Source organism: Ptychodera flava, chromosome 11, assembly GCF_041260155.1.
Source record: "Ptychodera flava strain L36383 chromosome 11, AS_Pfla_20210202, whole genome shotgun sequence".
Lineage (NCBI taxonomy): Eukaryota > Metazoa > Hemichordata > Enteropneusta > Ptychoderidae > Ptychodera > Ptychodera flava.
The window spans coordinates 5,210,382-5,233,539 of record NC_091938.1 but is presented as its reverse complement, the minus strand read 5'-3'; the positions used below and the strand labels follow the sequence as shown (position 1 = coordinate 5,233,539).

Here is a 23,158-nt window from a genome sequence, read left to right as displayed (position 1 = left end):
ACTGTCAGTTTATCAACCCATGCAATTTGAGAATGAGGATAGATAATACGAAATAAAATAGTTGTTTTTTCCACAAAAACTCTTCTTTGAAGTTAAATATTACATTTTAGAAAGTAGTGCAAAGTTTTGACTAGAAATTACTACTATGGAATTATAATTTGACACAAAATTTAGGGGTGACCTTTAACCATTTTTATCTCTCATATTCTAATATTAGAGCATGGTAAATGTATGAACTATATGACTTTGTACATGTGTTTATAGTAGAGTACATTTCTCGTAGATTTTGACATAGGAGTTGGGGGGATTTAAGTGTCCCTGGACACATTGTTTTCAGGTGCAGTTAGAGCTCTTAAAATTTGCTTCTTAGCTTTTAGAGTAGAGAGGTTAAAACTTTTCCAATATTCAGTATTATTTATGGTAGCTCAATAAGTTACCAGATCCAAGAAAAAAAAGAGAAAATGACAATAACAATATGGTCATCTTGATGTACTGTGAAGTGGTGATATCAAATGCTATGAAAATTAGAGATAACTTTGTTTATTTACAATATATGTGGCCTACCTTTTCAAAAAAGTTCTTTTGTTATTCTGCTTGTCTACAGGCAATCAAATTTGAATTGTAGGTTTCTTGTAATGATCCCATTCTATTATATTGAGATGCAGGTGAAGTGTCCATCCACTGCAAGATATCTAAAACCCCTGTGTGCACTACTTCTGTATTTAGTGTAGTCTTGAAAGATTCCCATTATTCAATTGACAATTTAAGTCTCAAAATATTCCAAAGAGCTAAAAATTTGAAATGGTAAAATATCTAGAAGTAAGATACCACTGGTCAGATCGCAGTGACATTTCATTTGTAGATTAGTTAACAAGTTGATTTGAATTATTTAGATGTTAAGTTTTAATTGCAATCTTTAATTTTGATTTTGTAGAAATTATTTTCAGATTCTTCATCTTTGTAAAAATTGTGTCATGAGCCAATTAGAATTGCTTTACAGGTCTCTACTGATGTTCTTATTCAGCTTTCTTCAAATCATAGTGAAATCAGCAGATACTGTAAAAGGCTGTTGTATTCCTTAATCATTCGTCGTAATTCTTCAAAATTTGTCATGAAGATTCCATCAAAGAGATTCAATGATTTTTTTCACATTTACATGTCACTTTAGCATTTTTGGATATTTCATTTCTTTGACTTATGCTGATGCTTTTACCTTCATAAACTTTCAGTACATGATTTTATGATGAAAGACCAATACCACATTGCAATATATGCATTTGTGGCTTGTGATGTACAGAACTATGCCAAGAAGCATTGACTTTCTACTATAGTGAACATTTTAGCAGGAGGCAAATCTGGGAAAGTAATTGCCAAAGTGGTCATATACAAAAAAATGACAGCATAACGAGTTGCCTAGCAAAGCCTTTCAAGTAGTAAGTGTCGTGAAAATGAAAGACTTTAAGTTTTGTTCAAACTTTCCTTTCGATTAAACTTTCAACTATACTCTTCCTAAGTCAACAACATAATCAGGAGTCATCGTGCAAAGTTTTGTACTAAAGAAACAAATTACCTTACATTTACAAATATTTAAAATTCAAAATGGCAGCAATCGCTGTGTTAATTCTATGGGGAAAAACGAAATTGTCGACTTTTGAAAAACTACTACCCTTTCATGCAACAGAATAAAGCTGAAAATTCCCAAAAATTTGTCAAGCAAATCTCTATCAATGGGTCATATTTTTTGGAATGGACATGGGTAGATGTTTTGAATTCGGGCAGCACACCCCCCCCCCCCCGTGTACTCGTGAAAATATCAGACATTGCCCGAAAAAATGACACTTCAAAAGTGTTTCTAAGAAAATGCGCAAAAAACAGGGACCTTCCCTGTCTGCCATGTCACAGTCCATATTAATAATCTTAATTGACTTATAATTTCTCATTTGACCTTTGAACTTTCAAAGAATAATTTTAATTCCAATATCACATTTGTTGTTCACATCTGCTCTTTCAAACACGAATGACAAATCAATTCGAAATGCAGGCATTTAAGAGACAACGTGTATTCATCACGATTTATTTTCTGATTCGAAAACATTCACATAGATACGTCTACGTCATATTAAGTGACCAATCTGCTATTTTCTTATGCAGCACTAAAATTGAATAATAAGACTATAACACAAATTTTTTAACAAATCTAAAATAGATATTCTCTTATGTCCTCAACAGGTTGATCCGTGTTTGCAAATTATAAGATACAGAATTCATTCTGAACAGATTTAAATTACCGGTACCGAAGGAGCTTCTCCGTTTCTACAACCAGTCATGACTACTTAGTATAAATCCTTGGCTGGCTTCGAGAGATGATAGTGCTAAAGGTTAAGCTATATTTGGAATTGGGAATATTCTTGGTGTTTAGTGTTTTCTATATCTTTACTTACATTATGTACATTGAGTCGTACCTAACATCGTATATTTTGAAACATATTTAACTTTTCAAATACACTTGTTTTCCCAGAGTACTAACTACTGTTGGGACTTGTGTGCAGAAACCGCCGTCTTCCATAGAGACAACCGCTTTGCTGACTTCTTCCCTTACGTTTGCCAGTATGGACACCAAATCGTGTTTGTTTGCGAGTTCCTGCAGCTGATCAACCAAAGCCTTGATATAGTAACTTCCTTTTCCAGTGTCTCTGTAGGAAACATAGCCTGGTACGGTGGAATAGCCGATTACAAAATCGGCTTCATTCGGAATGAGTGTGTTTCCAAAGACGGCGTCGGTACGCGTCACACCTCCCATGGACATTTGCCCTTGACAAGCTTGGATGAAAAATAATTTAGGTTTCCTCGCCAAAGATTTACAGTTATCAGCCGAAAAGTGTTTGGTAAGATCTCGTATCTCTACACTTTTACCATCAACGCCATAAACTTTGCCCTCTGACCCATGGGACAGAACACAAAAGACAAAACAGTCGAAATTGCTGTGGTCTTCCAGACTGAAAGTCTTCACAACACACTCCATGTCACTTGCACCCAAGTCGTTGTAGACATGAACTCCAAAATGCATTTTCTTCAGCAGAGCTTGCAGGCTTTCTGAAAATATTTAAAAGTATACAGCTTTTAGAAGTTTTCTGTCATACAATAATAATAATAATAATACACTTTATTACCATATGTATAAAAACAAAAATACAATGGAATTCTGGGTGGATCTGCAGAGCTCAGGCTAGAAATAAAACAACAAATAACATAATATCACACAGACAAGTTTAAAAAGACACCAAAAGTAACACTACAAATCGTTTAAAAGTCGAACAGCTGTTGGATAAAAACTATTTTTGAAACGGTTGGTTTTTGTCCTAATAGATCTATATCGAGTGCCTGACGGTAGCAAATCAAATAATGTATGTGCTGGATGAGTAACGTCTCTAATTATGGAATTTGATTTCCTAATGGCGCGGGTCTTAAAAAGCGACTCAAGCGACGGAAGATCATCACCGATGATTTTCGCAGCTGTCTTAACGATCCGATTTAGTTTGGCGCGATCCTTTGAGTAGTACCACTATACCAAACCGTAATCGAAAAGGTACGGACACTCTCGACAACAGCCCGGTCCCGGTAGAATTTCTTTAGAAAGGGAATTGATTGTGTATTTTGGTGTAAACAATATTTTTTTTCATTACACGCATGTTCATTAACTGAAACTTTTGATGTATTTCTCAATATTTTTGTTCTATTTGGAAAAAGGTTTCTTGTTCCATTCCCCAAATGTTTTCGTGTGGTTAACATTATAACACAGCCCTATGTAACCCTATGTAAGTAGTCTACGATGTTATTGTAGATATTAATAGAATATTGGTCCGGACTAGAATTAACTTGTCAAAAATAACAGGGCATGCTGTGCTCAATGTATTGTGTTTATAAGGTTGATACTTCGTATTTCAACACACCTTCGGCAGAAGAAGAAAAAGTGCACCGATATCCTGGATCAAAACTTAGGATGAATATCAAGGAGTATAGCAATTCCCTTTCTATCATGGCTATTATTCTGACTTCACGCGACAAACACTCTTACTTTTCTGTAGTACATATAAATCTATTCGTTTAAATAGTAATGAAAGTCTAACCGAAAACATCTGCCTGTGTCGAACTCTGAAATCTGGTGATTCCCTCGTATAGGAGAATGAAAATCTTATGCAAATGTCAGAATTTTGAGTCGGTGACTTTGTGCATTACTGAGCGCAGCAGTGCCTTTCATTGCCGTCGGTGAGGGCTCTGAACGAGATGAGCCCCTGCTTTGGTCTCTATTTATTCAACCGATAGTCAGGAAAGGTTACCATGGAGATAGAGCAATATACGATCTGCACTCTGTTTGTGCAGAACTTAAGACTGCAGATATTCAAGAAAGGTCTCTACGATGGCGAAACTCTCAATTATGTAATATTTCCCGTACAGCTTCAAAACGTTACCTAAACGTAAGAAGTTCATAATGATTTATACTTCTATACACTGCGTAGACCCAGATTCCATGAATGATCTTATTTTTGATACATGCAGACCGATTTTGATGTAACTACACGATGAACTGGAAGCTTGATACATTGTAAGACTAATTAGTGGCTTTGTTTGTTAGTAGAAGTTGTTTTGTCACTTTGTAAACAAAGGTTTCAAAAAACATGCAAGTACATAGAGGAAACAAAAAGGCCAAAACATTGATGCAGTTACTGTTTATATTGCTAACAATATTTACAACAGTACTCGATAACAATTTTTAAAAAGACGTCTTATAGTTATACATCCACCGATCAAGCTCTTCTCTACATAGATATATGTAATGTACAGGAAACCCAGTTACCACGGCGTACACAGCCGAATATTGAGCTTCCATTCCGTAAAACTGCCTTTTCCCATTGTAGGTATAATGATAGCTAAGAATGTTGCATAAGTACCTTTATCAAATTGCGTGCCGTCTCTGTTTTCATTTCCACAAACTTGTAGTTATTGATGATAATTGCTTGTCCACGAGGTTTTCTTTCCATGGGATATTTCCCGATACCAGACGCTGGTTTTGATGTTGCTGCTCCAGTTGTTGATCTCCTTGGAACTTCGACTGCCTTGCTCTGTTGATGCCCCAGGTTTCCCAAGGATATCCGTTGCTTCTCTTGAGGGACTGGCTTCATTGGCGTTGTTGCTTGAAGAGGATAAGGCAAGCTTGAAGATTGCGTCAGTTTAATTTGATGTGTGGATGCCGAAGAACTGCCGGGCATTGGTGTTGCTGTAGTCTTCGATGACCCTGAAATTTCCACTGGTTTGTGTTGGCGCTGTTGTTGTGTTGGTTTCAGTAGCTGACGCTGACGTTTCAATTCTTCAGAAGGTTTTTTCTGTTCTTGCGGTAGTGTTTCCTCGGATTTCTTCGTTATGAAGCTGCTTTGTCTCTGTTGAGCAACAGATTTCATCGGCGTTGTCGCCTGAATAGGATATGGTAAACTTGAAGATTGTGTCTTCGTCATTGGGGGCGATGTCGCAAAATTCGATGACGTCGAGCTTTTACCAAATGGCGATGCGTCGGTGTGTTGATATGTGGATGATGATAGTGCCGACCGTACTTCCGACCGTGGTTCTGTTTGCTTCAACTCAATCTTCCCAAACTGCAAATTGTTTTGTTTTGCATGAGAGGCCGATGATGAAGGGCCCCCGAGTGTGATGTTTGCAGTTGCCTTGACATCTTCGTTTCCCGGCTGTTTATTGGCTTGTTGTGTTGAAGCGGGAAATTTCAGAGAACTCGGAGGTGTCGGAGTTGACAAACGTGTTCTCGTTGCATCTTGCGTTAAAGCACTTTGCTTTTGCTTTTGTCCACCAGGTTGTCTTTGTCCACTTTGTGCGACTGGAGCTTGACTTAGAATGCTCTTGACTTTCGATGATTTGTTTTCACATGCCATAGACTTCCCTTTACTGAAAGGATTGTCGTCTAAATCGATGGTCTTCAATTTCGACAGCTTCTTCATCACGGCCGGTAAACTCGCCAACTTGTTCTTGTTTGCATGAAGTACTTCGAGTTTGGAAAGATTGCCGATACTTTCAGGAAGTGAGGTTAGCTCATTGCAAGACAGGGTGAGTTGTTTGAGATTTGAAAGTTCCCCAAGGTTGTTCAGCTCATCTGAAATTTTGCACCAAACCAGACTCAGTACCTTCAATGTCTTGATTTTGAAGATCACCTTGGGAAACAGGCTGAAATTACAGTTGTACAGATATAGCTCTTCAAGAGGCAGTGTTATCAAAACATCATCTGGTAAACTGGTGACACGAAATGGCAAATCCTTGAACCCAAAGTGCAATCTCTTCAAACTTTGGATGCGACATATCATTCTTGGAAACGTAGGTACACTACTCTTCAATAAGACAACTTCCTGTAGTTGGCTGAGTTGTATGACATTGTAGGAGACAGACGTAAAGGAATTCGATTCCATGTTTAATCTTTTCAAAGATTTAAGTTGAGAAACGGCATCCGGGAAGATTTGCAAATTGTTGTCTTTCAGATAGAGTTCTTCAATTACTGTCAATTCCTTTATCCGTGATGGTATGCTAGTTATTTTATTCATCGATAAGTCGACAATTTTTGCATTTTTGTATTTAGTCCACAGTTCATCAGGCACTGAGGTCAGCATGCAATCGCGTGCGTCATATTTCTTCGTCTTTTCATTCCAAAACGGTTTCCTTGCCATCGTTATTCTGTGGGTAAACAAATGTTTAGATATGACTGATGTCTTACAAATATTGCCCGTCATTAACCAAGTCTAAGTATAAGGTGACTACCGGAATTGAGAAACCGTCATTTAGAGTTTGCGGTGAAAAGTAAATCCAGAGGCAGAGCGGCAAATAGATTCTCTGTCACATATAATTCCGCTGTCGTCAAGCATATCTGTCGCACCATTACGATGAAAGTCATTGCTCTGTACAAAGATACTGTAGGTCGCAGTTTTCGAAACCATCGGTTTGCTCAGTTTCATCATGCTGTTTATACATCGAACAACCTTATAGTCCTTCAGAAAATAAAGCAATTGTTAAGCTTTCTTTCACATTATTTTTAGTTCAGTATAATTTTAAAACCAATTATTGTTGTTGTCGTTGTTGTTGTTCGTGTTGTTGTTTTGTTAGTTGGGTAAAAGTAGTTCATTTTATAGTCTCAGATGTGCTCGTAGCATTCACTCTGAGCAGAAGTAATGGTAATGGATGTGATGTTTGCTTGTAAGTGTAAGCATCTATAAATAAACAATCTTTATTGCTCCTACCAAAAAATATCTAAATTGACACCGTGTATTTGATATCATCCATTTGACATGCATATATGACAATTTTTATTCTAGACTCACATAGGAATGCCAGAGGCAGTTTCCATAAATTCCTTGGCACGGTAAAATGCTGCTCATCTACTCTGCAAAAGTTTCCCGCTTACATTCCTATACCATCATAATTTACACTCATAGGCTTAACTTAAAATATTCCGTCGTCAACAGGCGGCGTGAGCCTACGTCGTGGTGGTATGTATAAACAGATAAAGGGGAACCGACTTCTGAAATAAATATTCAAGTGATAAAATACACATATTTACTTTTTCTATTTTTAGCAGGAAAGCAATCACACTTTTTCCGTATTTTAAAAATGAGCTGTTTTATATTCATCTCTGCTACGCGTATGGTGCTACCCTTTCCAATTGTCGACAAATGGCCGAAATGCAAGGCCTGGTCCCCTGTACAGAAATCGAATCGATGGTGTGTAGCCTAGTTTAAATTGTCTCGCTCCAGGGTCCATGGTCCCACCCATATGTCAGACGCGTGGGCGCCGCCCATACAATAGAATAGACGTAGCAGTATGTTATCGTTGTTTGTCACTGCATTTAATACTATACATGCACATGCGGGTATGGGTATACGCTGTCAGGCTAACATGTTGATGCCAATTTAGCTGCAACAAATATCACAGGCATTCGACTCAATGCAAGCAAGCCGTCACTGATGCAATCAGTTCACAGGCGCTCCTTAGCTGGGTAGTCTGCTAAGTAGATCGATTTTCGGATCGATCTATTGATCCCGTAGTCGATATGCCCGCCACTGCAACCTAAATACTCACCTAAATAATATTTGGTTGCAGTGGCGGGCATATCGACTACGGGATCAATAGATCGATCCGAAAATCGATCTACTTAGCAGATTACCCAGCTAAGGAGCGCCTGTGAATCAGTTATTCTACTGGTTGCATCAGTGACGGTTTGCTTGCATTGAGTCGAATGCCTGTGATAAATAGCATGGAAAGCCGTTCGGGACCCCGGCAACAAGAGTCGAACCCCTGCAAAATTACATAGAAATATACGACAGTTATGACACATGTCTGACATGTGACTGATGTGACACTATTGCTACACAGGTACAGGCTACACTTTTGGCGCTAATTCATCCCTAGTTGACCTGTGGTATGTCTACCTATAGCTCATCTGTCGGGCTGGGCCCCGGGCTGGGCGGGTGAATAAGTCCCGTTGGCCACGGAGCCTTTAATTTTTTGTGGAGGCACTGTGCATCTGCCCGAATAATCACTATTGGAAAGCTACTTATAGGCCTTGCTAAATATTTGCAGAACTGAGCAATTGTTGAGTATACAGCGATCTTGGTGTGCACCGTAGTCCGATGGTTAGGTACATGGCGGACAGACCATACCTCACAGGGGCTGTCCGCCTTGGCCCTTGAATAACCACAAACGATGTGGTATGTACCTGGGGTGATGTCATAGGTCAGCCATATCATATCACTGATGTTACCGTACTCAGGTGACAGTTTATAATAAGTCTGAATATTCTCTTCTTACCTTTCCGTCTGGTAAATTTCAGCTCCGATATTAGCCGCGTGGTCCTACGACGACGAATGCGTCACAGGTCATTGCCCCGGATAAACCTAAGCGGGACTTTCCCGTAAATCTGTATTCCATTTTGGGGTCATTGATCTTTGGCCATACACTATTTGTGTTCCTTTCAAAATTTGAAAGATATTTCCGGAAGACGGTTGCAGCACACAATCCATCAACACAAGTCTTTTGTGCTGTTATACTGAATTACTTTTAACTTTGTCATAGAAACTGGAATTTTTAATTCCTATTTAAAACTAGTTTTATGAGGAATTGAAACAAATATGCGAGAACGAAGTTATCCAACAAGTTTAAAGAGGTGGTACTGATACGATACGACACTTCAGTCTTGGCTACGTGTTCTTATCACGGGTTCGCTCCTTATCTTTATAGGTCAATTTTAATAGCTGTATCTTTCGATGCATTTGAAATATTGCAAAATTCGCTTGTATGTTGTTCAACTCCAGAAATCACCTCGAGATGGCAAGTGCTCAACTTTAAAACATCGACTGTAGCCTACATATATAATTTTACGATATTACCGTGAACAACTCAATATCTTTGGTCAGGACTGTATGTAATTAATTTATCCACATCTCATCGTGATCTCTGTTTGGTTTTGCCTATCGCTCAGAAAGGAAAATTTCATTAAAATATCGTTTTAACAATGTCTATGTGTTGTTGTCAGCGAAAATGTATGATGATTCCGTATACACCCCCACAGCATTACTCGGAATTTTTAGCCCCTCCCCCTCCGTTAAGTAGCGAAACCCAGCTTATAAGCTGGTGTTTGTAATTCCACATTGCGCCCAAAGAGTTTTCCTGGCAAGGCTAATACTTAATTTGTATTTCAACCTACTATAACGAGGAGAAGAAAATGTGTTGGTTCGTGTACAAAATTGAGAAGATGTTATCCAAAATTGCAGCTATTCTCTCATTAAAGGGAAACCTAAGTCCAGCGACATTGACCGTTTATCTCTTCCAAAATCACCCTTGAAGAAAATGCAGCTCAAATTTGCAACATAATTGCACGCGCCGACGACTACGGAGCGACGACAAGAGACATTGAAGTAGACGACATTTATGGAAATGAGCTCGGAATCCCATGGGCGCGAAAGGGCTCATGGGAGGAGCGTGCGTGACGTCATCGGCGATACACGAACGTGTGTGACAGCCTACCAAAGCATTGGAGTCTATGACTGCAGGAGTGCAGTTCTGCACGTTACGACTCTTTAATGCTCAGTAGCATAAAAATAGTTAACTGTTGTTCAGTTGAGTGCAAAAATCACTCAGGGAAGAACAACGGAGTCAGCTTTTACTGTCTTCCCACAGAACAGCTTTTTCGAAGACAGTGGCTGAAGAAAGTCGGGCGAGTTTAAAAATCTGTAAAAGATACAACGTTATGTTCTAATTCTTTCAGGATGATTGTTTTATAAGGGATTTCGGGATTCTGATACCGATACAAGACGATACTACACAATGCGGTTCGTATCTTGACATGCTGAGTCAGCCTACTTTCGCCGGTTTTAACCAGATAAATATTAATATCGGCGATTTCGGGACTCTAAAATCCGAAGACGAAACTACACAAAGCGTCTCTTATCTTGACATCCCGGGTCTGCCAAATCTCCGATTTATAACCAATAAATATAGGCAATTTCGGGACTATACCTTGTAATATTGATATTACAAGATATTGGAATGACTTTTTGCCTACTGTGACTCGGCACGCCGGGTGTGAGAAATCGCCGATATTATATTTACCCGATAAATATCAATTGCGCCGGAACTCCTAGGCTAATATCGATACCAGACGATCCTAGATTTACTTGAACTGTGTGGTGTTGGCATGCCGGGTCTACGAAATCACGGATATTTATCAGATAAATATCGGCGACTTAGGACTTTAACTCTGATACTAGACGATACTTTGTCAAATCGTGGGTACATATCCGATGTATATCAGAGATTTCACCACCTAACAGATCTGACCACCCGAATACCTCTGTCCGACTCTTAGTTCAAAAATAGCATCCATGGCCGGAAGTCAAGAATACTAGTCCTGTATGTTTTACATTATTAGATTTATCAATGCACGAAATACATTTTTTACATGTAAAGCATTTTTTTTTCATTAAATGTCCACACGGGACTTCGTCGAGAGGGCCGATCGGATATCATCGGGACTCGGGAGGCCCTTGCACAAATTACATTCTTTACATGTAAACATTTTTACTTGGCGATCGGGACTTGAACAGAGGACATATCGGAAATCATCGGGAGTTTGGGCTGGTCTTGTATGAAACACATTCCTTACAACAAGCTTTAAGACGATACTATTTTTTAAATAGCGGGCAAATATTCATTATATCGGCGATTTCATCACTTTGTAGATCTGAGTAAGTCCGACTTCCTAAGTTCGACACCAGCTTCGAAAAACAGACGACACTATAGGCCTAATAGATTTGTCAAATCGCGAATAAATATTTTCTGATACATATCGGAGATTTCGCAACCTTAAAAATCTGGCCAAGCTCGACTTACACGGTAACACATACAATCAGTCAATCATACCGTATCATTCACGAACCAAAAATTAATTTTAAGCGACTGATACAGAAAAATCTGTTTTAGAAACGTAGCGTTGAAGGATCGCAGGGTCACTCAGTCTCTCCAATTCCAGTTCGGGGTCTGTACAAGCACAGTGACTCCCTCCGCTGAATCATACACAAAACGCAAGCAACCAAGATATGAACGATGTTTTGAGATGCTTTCTAATTATTACATATCTTGGACAGGTTCAAATTAGTATGGTTTGATTTCAGTCAGGGAAAAGTAATACTCGATGTCAGAAATAACGCTGTCCGAACTCTCCATAGTCGTCTTACGAACGCGCTGAACTGTTCACAACAGTACTTCTCCGGCTGCAAGCTTCTGTATCGCCGATGACGTCACGCACGCTTCTCCCATGAGCCCTTTCGCGCCCATGGAATTCCGGACTCATTTCCATAAATGTCGTCTACTTGAACTTCTCTTTTCGTCGCGCCGTAGTCGTCAGCGCGTGCAATTATGTTGCAAATTTGAGCTGCATTATATTCTAGGGTGATTTTGGAAGGGATAACTGTCAAAGTCGCTGGACTTAGGTTTCCCTTTAAGAGACAGAACTACCGGTACATGGCCGTGCAGCATCACCCGATGTTAGGGAGCCTTCAGTAATTACAGGTGGGGGTGGGCCGGGGGAATTGGGGGGAGGGTCACATTTTAGAAAACAGTTCAAGGGGGAGGGTCACTTTTTATAAACCTATCTTTAGGGGAGGGTCACTTTTGACAGAAGCTTATTTTATGGCCAAAACTTTGATTGTCCATGTAATATTTCAAATATGTACACATTATAGACCGCCATGCATAGTGAATTGACATTTCGGTGAAATTCCAAAATCAAATTTCTTACACAACCATAGACTTGTAACCACTCTAGTCTAATCAAGAACAATAATCTAAATAATCAAGCATAAATAAATGCACAGATTTATCTAATTTTGTACTGAAAAAAAATTATTCATAGTTTCATCATAGACCGCCATGCATAGTGAATCGACATTTCGGTGAAATTCCAAAATCAAATTTCTTGCACAACCATAGACTTGTAACCACTCTAGTCTAATCAAGAACATTAATATCAATAATCAAGAGTACACAAATGCAAAGATTTACCTTTTTTGTATACCATGGATAGTGAACCAACTTTTTAGATTAAATTCAGAAATCAAATTTTTGTACACAAATGCACATTTTACTTCCCTATTTAAGCAAAGTACATTTAAATACATAATCTAACATATATAATATACAGATATAGCATGTTTTGTGGGGGTAAATTGTCAATAATTTGCTTGATAGACTCCATGTATTATGATTTGATATTTTTGGATGAAGCACTAAATCAGCCACATCTTGCCTTCTTATAGTTGTGCACAAAATATGGTGATCCTCCCTCAAATGTATGAAATACCATATCTATTCAAAAATTCTTGCGTGATAAATTGCGATTGTCCCTCCAAAAAACACCAGCCCTCCCCTCTGTAATTTGTCCCTAACATAACAATTGAACCAATTGTTATGTAAATTAGCTGATACTATTTTAGTTATTCCTGGAGAGAATACCGCAGTGGTTTGGGGAGGGTCAAGTTTTAGAATGTTGGACAAGGGGGAGGGTCATATTTCAGAAAGGAGGATAGGGGGAGGGTCACATTTTACGGTACAGGTGTGCGCGCAATTCCCCCGGCCCATCCCCCTGTAATTACTGAAGGCTCCCTTATATTGACTTGCATACACTGAGAATACATGCAAGAAAGTGCCAGCGTGACTGCGTCATATTCCTTAAACTTTCACGCATAAAGCTTGGTACTAGAACCATACTGAAAAATATATTGAAAATATAGAGTAACCGGGATAAATTAATTAATCTTTTGTCATTTAACAAAGAGTCTGCGAAACAATACTAACTTTATAGCACTTTTTTCTTGATGTTTATTCTGATAAAAATGTCATTAGATAAGTCACCTATTGTTGTTAGGATTTTTATTAGGCAATGCATAGACAGTGGAAGAGAGACTACCTTTGGTCGGTCTAACTACAATTTGTACACTGTCGAAGTTAAATTTGAAACAACTCGAAGAAATCGCGTAAATGAGTTTAATTAGCAAGAATCCGTGGCAGTTAGACATCTATCATTTGTATATGTTTTTATTTTTAGTGATGAAGATATCGTCTACAACCCCACACAGTCCTTACAGAACTTACAAGAAAACCGATCGATGTCGACAAGGATAATTGTTGGATATTGTGTACGGTTCAGCCAACGCAACAATTTTCCTCATTAAAGGAACAACGTCGCTCTTTTTTAAATCTCTTTTTCATGAATTCTGTTTGATATCGTGTGTGTTGACTTCTTGAAATATGCTGAAATACTTGTCAACTGTGCACAACCTCAAGTCTGCATGCAGGTAGCTGAGGAGAAAACATTCAAAAATCAAGTTCCGTGCACAACTTTCATCGTGCATGGCTGAACATACATTTGGATCTCATGCAAACTTTTGTATGGAATCTTAATTGGAGGTGCCTTTTAAATAAGGATAGCAGCATTCTCTTATAATACATTGCAGCAATTTATTTGTCGTAGGTAAGCAAGTCAGAATACAAAAGATCCATTTTGTCTAGAGATCACAAACGACATCTTCTATTTCACAATTTTAGTACTTAAAATTCTTAGCGGTGTTGGACTGGAGAATCTTAGAACTTTATATCTTCAACAAATCATGTTGTTGAAACGAATTTCCATGTTCTTACGTCTTTACTATGTTAGATTGTGGTACGGTTTTGGTAATATTTGGAGAGCCTACAAAGACAACTTTTCATAGTATGCAAAGAAACACCACTATTGTTACATTTACTATTGTTTTGTCGATTTTTTAGATTAACATCCAGAAATTTGGTCGTCAAATTAAGATGACGTGGTATACATGCGTATTTATTTTATGAGTTTTGTACAGTATTCGAGTTCTGAGAGTCAGAGTTACCACATATCGTAATCGTGCCACTCTGCTTAAACTAAAAGACGTATCCACATCATACCGAAGGTTTGTAGCTCTCTCAAGAGGAGGTGAAGGGGGCAATATATGCCCTCGAGCGAATTCAGAATCCTCAAGTCCAATAACTTGTTATTTATCGAGGAATATAAATGATGAATTTAAATTTAATCAAGTTTACAGCATATCTAATAGCATACCCTGATAGAATCCAATTTTCGTGGACAATGGGTATACCCGTGCGTGTTACCAAAATCATGAAAAAGGGAGAGTTTTTTGTTTATTATTATTATGGTTTATTTCATACTCAATCTGTGACCCAAAGGTCAAATAAATGAGTGTACAATATATAAAAAACGTCAAAATGTACAACACAGTTTTTTCTTAAAAAAATTCTATATAAAATATAGGAAAAAAACTTTAAATACTCCACTTAAAAGATCGATATAAAACATTTAAAAAGTCCACAGAGAGACAGACGGTAAAATAAACTGATTGACAATTATAACAATCACGATCACAACTGACGTCTGAGAAGGAATTCATTAACTCTTGAGCAATCTCATGCTGTAAACTACTGGACTTAATTCTTTACGTCTTGTACGGGTTTTAAAATCAATCTTGTTTTTATTCCTCGTTGAATACCCATGACATGATGTAGAGGGAATATGATAATTAAGCTTATGATCCGGTTTCAAGATTTCACTGGCAAATATTTTACACATTTATTTCTGACGTCTAATTTCAAGCGTGTCGAGCTTGAACAATGAAAGCGATTCCCTGTAAGTCAGACATGGATAAATAATTTGTAGAGCCCTCTTTTGGACCCTTAGCAATAGCTGATCTATTCTTTTCTGAAAGACTATCTTGCCAAACAATGCCGGCATATTCCAAAGTTGACCTAACCAATGATATGTCCGAGAAAACATGAAAAAAGGGGCACCCTTTGCAAAATCTGATTTGTGAAAGGATTAGAATATCCCTTCGCAATCGAAAAAACGGGCAATAACTATAACATTATGAACATTATTATTAGAAAGGGTTTGTGTTTAAAGAGTGATGGACACGCATGAGTGCTTACTCCTCAATGGAAAGGCGGGGTATGCTTTATTTCAAACATGTGAGATTGTATTAGAAACTTTTAAAGTGTGATTTATTGACTATACTTATAAACAACGAAAGAAACAAACAACAAAATAAACAAACGAACATTAATCTTTATTGACAAACATGAACACAAATACAACTATATTGGTTCCTTATTGTATATGGAAATAATATACATATTTAATAAACAAACACGCATAAACAAACAAACGGAAAAACAAACAAACAAGAAGCCAGCGTTCCTGTGATCTGACGTGGTGTTTTTATGCACCGTTGACCAGTTTGCACAAATTTAATGTCGATATTTACTATTTGCGCTCCATGATACAAAGTCATGCTTACCGGAAAAGATGGCCATCGCATGCACTGGATTTTATGATAGCATATGAACAATCATAGCATTGAGGTTACTATTGTATCGAATAAATGCACCATAGTGTGTATATACAGAATGAAATTCACAAGGAAATAACTCATGGCTAAATTTTTCGAATTGGTGATATTGTAACTACTGACAAAGGAACCCCTGTTCCAGTGGTAAATGTTTCATTTCTTTAAAAGCGAAAGGATAAATTATTTCAGATTTTAAGAATTTATCTTTTCCATAGAAATAATTGACTTCCTAATAATTTTATAAAAAATTTACAAATGTATTGGCATGAAACAACCCCCTGTGCTATTCAACACAATCGCAAGGTGATTGGCTCTGCAAAGACCTGCATGCAAGACAGAGGGAACTATTCTCCAAGTATAAGGGCTGCACACATACGTTTCGCATAAATACATACTCTACACACAAGCACATACAGACATACATACATACAGCCCTGACGATCACACTGATAAAAGCCGAGGGGTCTTGAATAAAGCACGAAGGTGCCGACTTCTACACAGCTCGGCGGAATGACGGTGTTGTCGACTGAGGGCGTCTTCGAGATCCTCTAAAACAGCTTTGGGCACTATTTAGAGCTGACCGTGCAATCAGACTGTTACTACAGTAATTGTCCAGGAGGAGCCGGGAGGAGGGTCGAGAAGGTATTGCAAACAGGCGAGCGCCGAGAATTTGTCGAAGAATTGTTGAGTAAGGCAAATTTTAACTTCGCAAGGAATTTTCAAACACACAGGCAAACGAAGCGTAATTTATTCATCTGCTAATGTGTAAAAATCAAAATGTTTTCGACCCCCGTTTCTGTTCAATTTTACATGTCAGGGAGGGAAGCAGCTAGGGGAATTACCTTTAGTCATCAGAAATACATTCGGAAGGAAGTCCAGTGTGTGATATAATGTTTTAATTGCCAGACAACTGATAGTTCAAGTATTTTATGAAATGTTAACACATACTTTACATTTACTGGGTTTTGCATAAAGACAGGGTTTGGTGATAATATATAATATATGGTCTATTCCGCTCTGCATCTATGCGCCCCATAGAAGTCTGTACATATCTTCTCGGTCATATGTACACACGCCTATGGGGCGCACAGACGCAGAGAGGAATAGACCACAGCTGACTGTGCTATGACGACTACAAATTTACTTCGTATGGGAGGGGAACTTAACAACAATAAGCTTATCCGAAACCTTTTCAACCCCTCCCCACCCAGTGTTAATGTAGATGCGCCTAACTTCGTATGGGAGGGGAACTTAACAATAAGCTTATCCGAAACCTTTTCAACCCCTCCCCACCCAGTGTTAATGCAGTATGCGCCTCGAAAGTGAAAGACTTAAACTTTTGCTCAAACTTTACATATGGAATCTTTTAACCTTTGTATTTCAAAATCATGAATACAAATCAGGGGTCACCAGTCATGCAAATTTTGGAACCAGAGAAACAAATAACCAAAGATTTACCGAAATTTAAATTTCAAAATAGCCGCCATCCCCGTTTTAACTTTATGGAGAAAAATAAAATTTTTGAATTTCGAAAAACTGAGTCGATGAAAAGTTTTCTTACACCAAAATCTTTAAAATGAACCCCACAATTGGTATAACAGAAAATAATTGTAAAAGTTTGAGAGTCCCTGAAGCGCATACATCAACTTGTCACTTCCTCTTTAACAAATTCTGCATTATAGGCTTATGAAACCAAGGCTCTAAATTAGTTGTTTTTATTTCGATGATAATTCAGTGAAAGTGACTTTAAGTCAAAAAGCTTCAAGAGACACTGAGTACCAGATATCAGCTGATAATTACAATAAATATTTAAAACTCGAGTCAAAGAGAGCGTCGCTAAAATACGATGCCATTTATGTTTTGAGTTTAATTTATTTTTTTTATTGGAAACAATCCAAACATCATTTTTGACAGTGTTCGCGATTTTGATACACATTTATCGATCAATTGTTAACAGATATATTGTTTTAAGTGACATTCATTAGTTTTTCACTCTGACAACATACTACAAGTAGTTTGGCGCCTTAGTCGCCTGTGGTCTGCCTGTACAGCAAACTTTCGAGCCCGTGTGGTATCCTATATTGCCACACCACAGCCTGGACCCCTACGCACAATCCACAACAATGTTTCCCAGGGTCCTTGCACAGCCCCCTACCGGCGCAGCGTGACCTTCTTTTTTACAACCTGATCAAACAAAGGCGCCGTTTGTGGCTTGAGTGGGCATGAATGAACTTTGACGAAGAGTGCCTTTGTTATGTAAATAACATTGAAGCAGTTTCATTTACTTAGCTTACTCCCATTTGGCTTATCTTCCCTCATGAGCCTTCAGAGAATTATAATGGACAGAAATACTTTTCTACGAAAGTGAATTATCCATTTGATGCGTCAAACCTCGAAATAACAGGTTGTTTTGTTTAGAGCCTTCGTTTGAACACATAACTTTTGAGGTACAAGTAATTTCTCGGAGGGTGTAGAGGGCGCCGGTCACAGAATCGTCCCAGCCATCTTGGTCCAATATTTCGTCTTAGGTTAGTCTGGTAGCTCAGCTGTAATCTAGGTATGTCCGTTTTCTAACCTGTCACTGATATAACTGTCACTCCAGACTGTCGATTCTCGATGAAGAATGGTGGTCTTGCGATAAGAGTCGCAGGAAAACAGCATTTAACGAGGTAAGTGTATTTGAGTGTGAACGTGTTTGACAGAATGTCCTGACTGCGTTCGAATGCAGGTGTGCCGACGCATTCCGTGGAGTCCACGGATCCACAGGTATTCAAATAAGCGCAAGCTGGTCTGTTTGTAATTTTCAGTTTTGACGCATTGCACTGGTCGAGTCAAAGCGGTTTCACTCACTTAATAGGTTTCTGCTATCAAACATTTCGACGCACCGTTATGACCACTTGTCAAAGTACTTCTAAAATCAAAACGACACTGTCAAAGTTTGGAGATGGGAGGTTGTTTCGCCCACAATACTAGTCGTGTTTTCATTACTCACAAAACCCAGGTGAAAATGTGTTGTGTAAACTGAAAGCGAGTCGCGTCGTTTTTGCATAACTCAAACTTTGAGCACTCAGAATCTTGAAAAGGCGTGAAAATGCCAAGCTTATCACCTTTTGTCTTCTTTCAAATTCTTGCATTCGGGATAAGACAAGATAAGACTGTGTGAATGAAAGTATAATAGGTCCACAGGTATTAGCGACTTTGATGTGATTGTCAATGGTTGTGACCCGATGGTTTGAATAATACTGAAGTTGCACTAAGCACTGGAGGGACTGTGCACTAAGGAATGTTGAAGGTGGTCAGTGCTTCCAAAGTTCGACATACATATAGTCTTTTTGATGGTTGTTGTCAAGTTTATAATGAGTCTTTATAAGACATAACTGTATAGTTGCAAAGTTAGTGTCCTGGATAACGCTTTGCATTCATGGCAAAGTTGTAACACCACGAAGGACCAGAAACATTACGCACCTGCATGTACAATACATGTAAATATAGATAAAATATCCCCCAGAGTATTTATTGCATGTCAATGTCTGACAAGAGGTAGAGTCAGGAGAACTACAAACTTAGAAATTAAACTTAGAGTAATTTCCACAAACTTACAGAAATTACATGTTAATTATGACACTCTGTGTCAGCTCAGGAGAGACTGTTTTTGATTGCATTCACAAACTCTGCTATGCATCATTTCACAGTTACAAATAGCCTTCTGAAGTTGGCCAACATGAATGTATAGCAAAAACTTTTGTTATTCAACAAAAAATCTGCAATCAGCACCTATAACCTTGCTCATGGTCATCTGTTACCATAGCAAGGCCATATGGCAATTACTAGTAGTAGTATTGTGGAGGCAACACATTGAGTGTTTTGATTACATACATGTATATGTGGCGTTTTGAAATTTTCACCAGTCAGCTACGATAGTGTAATATTCTTACCCAAGTGCATCCACTGAGATTTTAATACAGGTAATAAAAATAGCCATACAGTCTGATGGTTTTACTATCTTATGGTATATTCACTTACCACTGACTAAACAAAGCCATCAGGGTCAACAGTGTTGGCACTTTAGATAGCACAGAGGTCACAGTGTGTTTGGATTCTTTCAAAAAGCTACTAGACCTTAGATCAAACTGATCAACAAGTGACACATGAATGACATATTTGAATGATGTGTGTGGACTTCAACAGAATGCATGTTTGGTGAGTGTTTATTGAATAAACAATGAAATTGTCCCAAATATGTAACCTTGTGTAACTTGTGACACCTGTTTATTATATTAACTGTAGTTTACATAGTTTTGTGACCTGAAATTCTAACCTATATTAAGGTTAAGTGCACGCCTCGAAAAAGAAAGACTTAAACTTTTGCTCAAACATTCCTCAAGCAAATATTCAACCATTCACTTTCACAATCAAGAATAAAAATTTGGGATCACCTTGCAAATTTTTGTACAAGACAAACAGATTACTAAATATTTGAAATTAGACATAACTGTGTTATTTCTATGAGGGAAAAAATAAAATTTTGATTTTCACAAAAATAACTCAGTGAAAATTTCATTCACTCCATGATCTTCAAAATTAATCCCAACAAGTGATAGATCAAAAGCATTTGTAAAAGTTTGAGAGTTTGAATGTTTGTCCCCAGGCACGTTCTAGCTTAAGTGGATGGGCGTAGTTTACGATTTATGATGACTTGATATCATGACCTTTATTGAAAAATTTAACAATTTACTATCCTCGGTAGTTTTTTGTTGACAGGGCAAATTTGTATTGCTGCTTTTTGTCCGCAAAAAGTAATGAACAAAAAGTAGACATAAGTACATGTAGATCAGCTTAAAAGTAATAAATACCACAAACCTTAATCCATGGCAAGAGACTTCTCTGTGAAGAACTTTTGATAAATGAACAACAAATACGTCAAGTAGAATTACGTGCTGATGTCGTAATTCTATCCTCTGTTCATGTATGTTTTATGATTTTGAGATAATGAGGTTATAAATACAAAACGATTTTGGAATTTCAAAGAAAAATTAATTTAAACTTTAAATGTATTCATGACTAACATGCCAGCTAACACCATATGAAGTTTTGGCTGATACTTGAACTAAATCCTTCTGAAGAAATATATAAACATGGTATATATGACATACATGTAAAAGTTACAGGTATTCTGCAAATGTTGCTGAAACCAAATTTTACTTTTCTTTTGCAAATTGTATGTGATGCGTTAACAACAAAAGCTGCCACCTAACAATTCTTGGAAACAATTGCTTACTGCATAAATCACTATGAGCATGAGTTGCAGGATATAGACGTGCAGATAAATCGACTGCTTATCTCGTACAGTAGATAATTTAGGATTGTACAGACCGATTTGTTGGTGTAATGTCTGTCAGATTAAAAACCTCCACCCAATTCTGATGGGAATTTGGAGATCAACTTATCAAGGTGTTACATACATGTGTCTGGGTCAGTCAGAAGAGTATCTGCTACTGCTATAAATCTTTCTCATGTTGTTGTTTATCTCGGCAAGTGTAAGGGTCGAGTGGGCTTCCAGAGAACCAAGGAATTCATGTAATGCATGTATTTTTTATCTCTAACCTGTTTACTCCATTTCCCTATACACTTGTCCTACCTGCCTTTAACAAATAGTGAGTTTATATCAAAGTCCAGAGGTGGAAAAGTTAAAACATATATGTGTATTGCAAGCTTTTTTTGATTCCAGAATTAATTTAATTTTATATCTCTTATTTAAAAACTATCTACTGTTGATTGACCAATCAGAGTGCTCAATTCAGGGTGTTTTATCTACTCATAAAGCCTTGGTCACCAAATTCCACAAACGAATGACAGCGCCGTAGTAAAGTACTGTCCATCAAAAGTGAACATGTCATATTCTGTAGACATCTGGTACGTTTTAATATTCAATTTGGTAACACAGTGGAAACCAGCTGCAACACAAAATCTGCTGTGCCCTAGGGCATTTATATAATGTGCCCTAGGACATTTATAGGATGTTCCATTACATTGGAAGGCTATTTCACAAATAAAAGTTTAATTCATATCCTAAACATGTTACATTGACAAAGGGGACGGTTGACATAAACACATTGAAAACGAAATATATCAGTTAGGGGCGATAGTTTTTAAGTCGGATAAAACCCTCGTACTCGGGCTCTTCTGGTATATAAAGTCCAACCCTACGAAAAAATGTCTCGGCCTGCGGCCTCGACATTTTATCGTTGGTTGGACTTTATATACCAGAAGAGCCCTCGTACTCGGGCTTTATCCTATACGGAAACCTGTTGAACTCTGTTTAAGAGTACTACATGCCTTGATACTGAAGGTTTAAAACTGCTGAAATTAGGGAACTTTAATCCAATCTTTTTAGCATCATAATCAAGAATAGCAATCAGGGTTCACTTACCAATATTTGGGATTAGAGAATGGGGAAACAAATTAACAAAAATTTACCAATATTTGAAATTCAAAATGGCCACTATATGTATGCATTGTGTTAACTTTATTGGGAAAAATCAAAGTATCAATAGTCACAAAAACAGCAATGGTGAAAAGTTTATTTACTTTGTAAGCTTAAAAATGAGTGCACACAAGTTGCAGACCAACAGAGTGTCACAAAATAGAGTCTGACAATCTCAGTTCCTGCATTCTACCTTGATTAAATAATGTATGCTTTGCAATCAGAAATGAACTCTATACATCATGTATATACTAGTCCCTAATATACTTACATTTAGTGTAATACCTTCATTATAAGGCTAATTTTAAATCAGCATTCTTATCAAGTTTAGAAGGTGAATTAGAAGTTTGAACAAGTTTCACAGTGTGTTTGTTTTTTTATTCATGCATACACAACATAAATTTATCAACTAGTTTTGGTTTGCTACTACCGGTAGTATTTTTCTGTCAAAAGTTCTCTCACCAGTTCAAGATGATACACCTTGTGCAAATGCCTACCCTTCTCTGGGTGAACAATTACAGATCGTTGCCTAAGTGAGAAGAAATTGTGGACATCCAGTTACAGTTGTAATTAAGAAAAGTAATCAGTGATTTTTCATGAGTACTCATGTTTACACGGATACGTTAACTGCGTTTGTTTTCACATTGCAAGCCACTGTTTGTAGAACTGTATTTGTACCCTAGAACAGAAGTAT

At 37.7% G+C, this 23,158-nt stretch overlaps 2 protein-coding genes and 1 pseudogene across 2 annotated transcripts in view; 1 reads left to right on the top strand and 2 right to left on the bottom strand.

Moving 5' to 3' along the window:
- Window positions 1-2,488: 2,488 nt before the first annotated feature.
- Window positions 2,489-3,067, bottom strand: LOC139143768 (caspase-7 pseudogene; annotated as a pseudogene).
- On the bottom strand, window positions 2,942-6,467 carry LOC139143754 (leucine-rich repeat-containing protein 39-like). Its single transcript, XM_070714295.1, has 2 exons — window positions 4,950-6,467; window positions 2,942-3,093 (listed from the first exon to the last, which is right to left on the bottom strand). The coding sequence occupies exons 1-2, from the start codon at window positions 6,465-6,467 to the stop codon at window positions 3,073-3,075; spliced, it is 1,539 nt and encodes a 512-aa protein (XP_070570396.1). The 3' UTR covers window positions 2,942-3,072.
- Window positions 6,468-18,493: 12,026 nt separating this feature from the next.
- LOC139143341 (titin-like) overlaps window positions 18,494-23,158 on the top strand; it is a 215,696-nt gene continuing 211,031 nt past the window's right edge. The window contains exon 1 of the mRNA XM_070713578.1: window positions 18,494-18,649. The gene's annotated coding sequence lies outside the window, so the exon portion shown is untranslated. The remainder of the gene's footprint in view (window positions 18,650-23,158) is intronic.